The sequence below is a fragment of the Gadus morhua genome, chromosome 14 (assembly GCF_902167405.1).
Source record: "Gadus morhua chromosome 14, gadMor3.0, whole genome shotgun sequence".
Lineage (NCBI taxonomy): Eukaryota > Metazoa > Chordata > Actinopteri > Gadiformes > Gadidae > Gadus > Gadus morhua.
The window spans coordinates 8,634,058-8,638,281 of NC_044061.1; the positions used below are offsets into that span (position 1 = coordinate 8,634,058).

General features: G+C 39.4%; 1 protein-coding gene across 1 annotated transcript; it reads left to right on the forward strand.

Moving 5' to 3' along the window:
- The first annotated feature begins 768 nt into the window (after positions 1-768).
- Positions 769-2,589, forward strand: LOC115558876 (small EDRK-rich factor 2). The gene is made up of 3 exons (XM_030377406.1): positions 769-935; positions 1,943-2,045; positions 2,159-2,589. The coding sequence occupies exons 1-3, from the start codon at positions 929-931 to the stop codon at positions 2,235-2,237; spliced, it is 189 nt and encodes a 62-aa protein (XP_030233266.1). The 5' UTR covers positions 769-928; the 3' UTR covers positions 2,238-2,589.
- The last annotated feature ends 1,635 nt before the right edge of the window (positions 2,590-4,224 follow it).

Sequence of the window (4,224 nt, forward strand, 5' to 3'; positions counted from 1 at the left end):
TCAACGTGCATGGGGAACCGTATTTCTTTGTTGAACTAAACTAAAACAGAATGCATAACATCCCAGTCCCTCTAGAGGTCATGTGTTAGTCATGAGGAGGGTTTTGTACAAATAATGTAAACTGGCCTGTGGATGGCCTGTAAGCAAGTCAGCTCCACTATGTAATTAAATCCAAAGATGACCTCAGTATTTCAGCCCAAAAAGCCCTTTGGTAAGACAATAACAGCAGTAATTTTATGGTTCATTGTATTCAAACAGTAATTATGTCCTTAAAATACAAAGAGTAGGCTTGACGTAGCTCTCTGTGTCCTTGTGCATTTTATTTATAGAATTAATTAGGCTTACTAAAAATTACTTAGGCTTACTAAAAATTCAATAACACATATGCATACATGATTCAAATACAAATGTTCAGTTTTCCCATTGGCAATCTCTTGCGGTTTACAGAAGAAAAGTTACGTTCAAAAGTCTAGCCATCCTCCCTCCATTCGTCCCTTCGTCCATCCGTCTCTCCATCCATCAATCCGTCCATCAATCTATCATTCGAAACTTAGTAGATACCGCCCTCTGCTGGTAGGCCTCAAAGTCTCTTCCTTTGTTCCAAAATAAATAGGCGATTGGTCAATTTTGAAAGAAGCTTAATTGTATCGTCGGATGAAACAACTTTTAATATCGACCTATATGTCCATTTATTAAAATTAAAACGATCAGACTGAAGCACCTAACAAACTGAAAAAAAATCCATTGCGCATGCCCATAATACAATACACCGCATGCAGCATCAGAGCAGCAGATTGTTCTCGTAGCTAGTTCTCGCGTTAATTGCGTGATCCCACTACGGAGTCGAATATTGGTGCGTCTATGAGGGAGCAATCGGCCCTTTGGGTGAGAGTATCTGCAATTCGAGAGAAAGACATCGTCTACGAAAATGACCAGTGGGTATTTATACATCGCTTCATCCTGTACCCTCTGTTTTACAGGAGCTGTCTCACAACAAGGGTCTATATGATCCATCCATCGTGGTTTTTGTTTTCGTATATTTGTTGTCTGCGGAAACGGGCTCCGTCTATGTGCTGGACTTGTCGTCGGCTTTTCGCCAAAAACCACAACGCAATACAGACGATCAGTCACTTTGTGTATAATCAGAGGCTCTCGTGATGTTAAATATTGGTTCATTGGTCTCTTTCGAATGCCATGTGTTTATGCCACGATGTTTTATCCTATTCCGTGCTATGGGTTATGGTGAGCCGTGTGTAAACACTATGTAGCTAGCTCCGATCGGCCTTCTAGACTTCCAGAGACAATACAATCACTGATTGTTTACATCTACCAACATTTGCGAGGCGTTATTGGGTGCGACACTGTTGCCCTCCCACCAGTGCGCCCAGCATATACTATGAGATGAGATTATACAACATAAGGTGTATGTTCGGTACCCCCTGGGCATGTGGGTTTCCAACAGAGCCGCTGCCACGTCCACAAAGCTGGACTGTTTTCATGACCTAGGCTATAACCGTATTATTATTTCATTTGACCGCTGGGTTAATTTATCCTTTGAGTAGGGTCCACTCTCTTGACCATGTGGAAGGAGGCAAGATCCCGGTCTGTGACAAATGGGTCAAATGGGTCACTGGACCCAACTATTGCAGCCATTGCTGAACGATCTCCATGGCATTCAATCAGATGTGTTGCAGTCTACACTTTTTGCCCCTTAGTTGTTTTTCATTGTGCATGTAAAAGCATATTTTTGATTTTGATTACATAGTAAAATATTTATAATGTTATTGTTTGATCCCTAAGATACCCTTATTTGAACGGTTTTGTGACTTGTCTTTATAATCTTCATTCTAATTGGGCCTCCTTTTTTTATTGTTTTATATGTACTTAAGAATTTTAATTCGGGATATTTATAGGCTAATGACCGGTGCTGTTATCATTGTAGGAGGAAACCAGCGTGAGCTTGCACGAGCGAAGAATGCCAAAAAGGGTGGCGACAAGGGCAAGAAGGCTGAAGACGGGTTGTCTGCCGCGGCCCGTAAGCAGAGGTAAACAGGCTCCGTCTCCGCTGTTTAACGGCATGTATATATCAATACGGAGTCCGACGAGGCTCATTGTTACAAAGAGTCTAATGTGTTTCCACACCACTCCTGTTTTGCAGGGATGCTGAGATAATGCAGCAAAAGCAGAAGAAAGCAAACGATCCCCCAGGTGCAAAGGCCCCTGAACCGGCTAAATAATGCCAATAAGTCTGAGGCGACCCGCCCCCAGCCCCCATGAACAGCCCATGTTCAACCTTCTTCCTGATGTGTATGAGAATATTGGTCTAGAATCAAAAATCAACGATCCTAACATCGTCCCCCTCCCCGTGGCAGTTGACATTGCTTGTTGCTTATTGGAAGTGTAATTTTTGTTCTGGTGAAATAAAAGTCTGAGCAAGCAGACCATCACCCCACCCTGATATCGCATGTCTCGTTCAGGGATGATCCGTGCTGCAATAGAACAATTGTTAACATTTACATGTTGATTGTGTATTTTTATATCAAAATGCCTCCTTATAAGGATCCAAATAAAAAAAACTTTTTAGTTCATGCTTGCTTGAGTTTTTCTGCGTTACCGGTGCAGAGGCCAAATGTTTGTTTTATTACGGTAGCAGATTTTGTGGTGTTCCAGCTTAATAGCAAAACTGGTTCTGTCATCCATGTCAGTTCTCAACACATGGCTTTATTTACATCGCTTTTCTCCATAATGGTATTTATGGTATTGCATAAAGATATACATTTTTATTATCAAATTGATAATTATTGAAGTTTCAATAGTTCTATGCTCATTCCCATTTCTGCCCCTTCCCCCTACCCCCTACCCCTTACCCCTTCAAAACATAGGGGAGGGGTAAGGGGTAGAAATGGGATTGGGCCTATATTCGTTCAGTCTCTTCAACTTCACATCAGGTATAGCAGCCGGCCAAGTACAGCCGTAAGATCTGACACCGCTTGTGTCTCGGCTTTCTATTATAGGATATCAGTTAATAAGGGTCTAGTGAGTATGTTACAGTACATGATTCATGAACAAAATATGCAGCAACTTAAAATCCTTCTTTAACAGGAGGTGTGTGTGTCAGGTTGGGGATGATCTGATTGGTCTATTTAAAAACGTAGCTCTGGGAAGAAGTGTGTACATTTAAATTAAACGTTTTCAGCCAAATTTAACATACCGTTTAAAAAAAAAAAAAAAAGTATATTTAGCGTAGGGGTGCCTCATGTTCATATTTATTGATTTTCAATAACTTAAGGCCAGAATATTTGTTAAATAGGCAAGTGGGAATGATGCATTGTTCAGTACTGTAATATACTGATGTAGCCCTATATATATATATATATATATATATATATATATATATATATATATATTAAATTTATAGCAATGTGTTAAATTTATAGCAATGTGTTTGCTTGTTGCTACAGAGGACGATTACGGCCACATAGGATTTTCTTTTCTGAGTATTAAGTCAGAATACTGCAGAACTGTTCTACTAGGTGGTACTAATTAGACACAAAATTGTATGTGGTTTTGTAAAGAATCCCATCCCATGGGATTCTTTAAAAAGTCGAATATAATTGTAGGTGCAATTTTCTTTTTAAACATTGGGTGTGTCTAATAAGGAACACCTAGTATTTCTACATTGGTTTGGTGTGTTTTGGTGCCATATCATGGAAGCTATTGAGCAAAAAGTAGCTTTCAATATCAAAAATCCATTTACCATAGGAAATTAATAGGATTGTTTAAAAAAAGTGAAAAAAAATAGTAGGTGCTACAAATTATATTATTCTTAGGTGTGTCTAATCATTACCACCTAGTAGAAAAGTTCTGCATTGGTTTGAGGTGTTTGGGTCCCATACCATGGAAGCTATTGAGCAAAAAGCAGTTCTTCCATGGGAAATTAATTGAGTAATTTATTAACGGTCCCTATCTGAAAAGCAAGCAGTCAGGAGCAAATGGGTGTCCCTTGGTTGTCCGCCGAGACTGACTGAAAGCACCGACAACTGCTCTAGTTTGACCACTAGGAGGAGTCAACGTATTTGTTTGTCTGAGTACCTTGTTCAGAACCTTTAAATTATGTATAACATATAATTACACTTTCTTAAGAATATCCTCAACGTTTTGTCCTAAAGGGTTTGCATCTTTCTTTCAACAATACATTAAATCCTTGTAGCCTAATTATAAGTT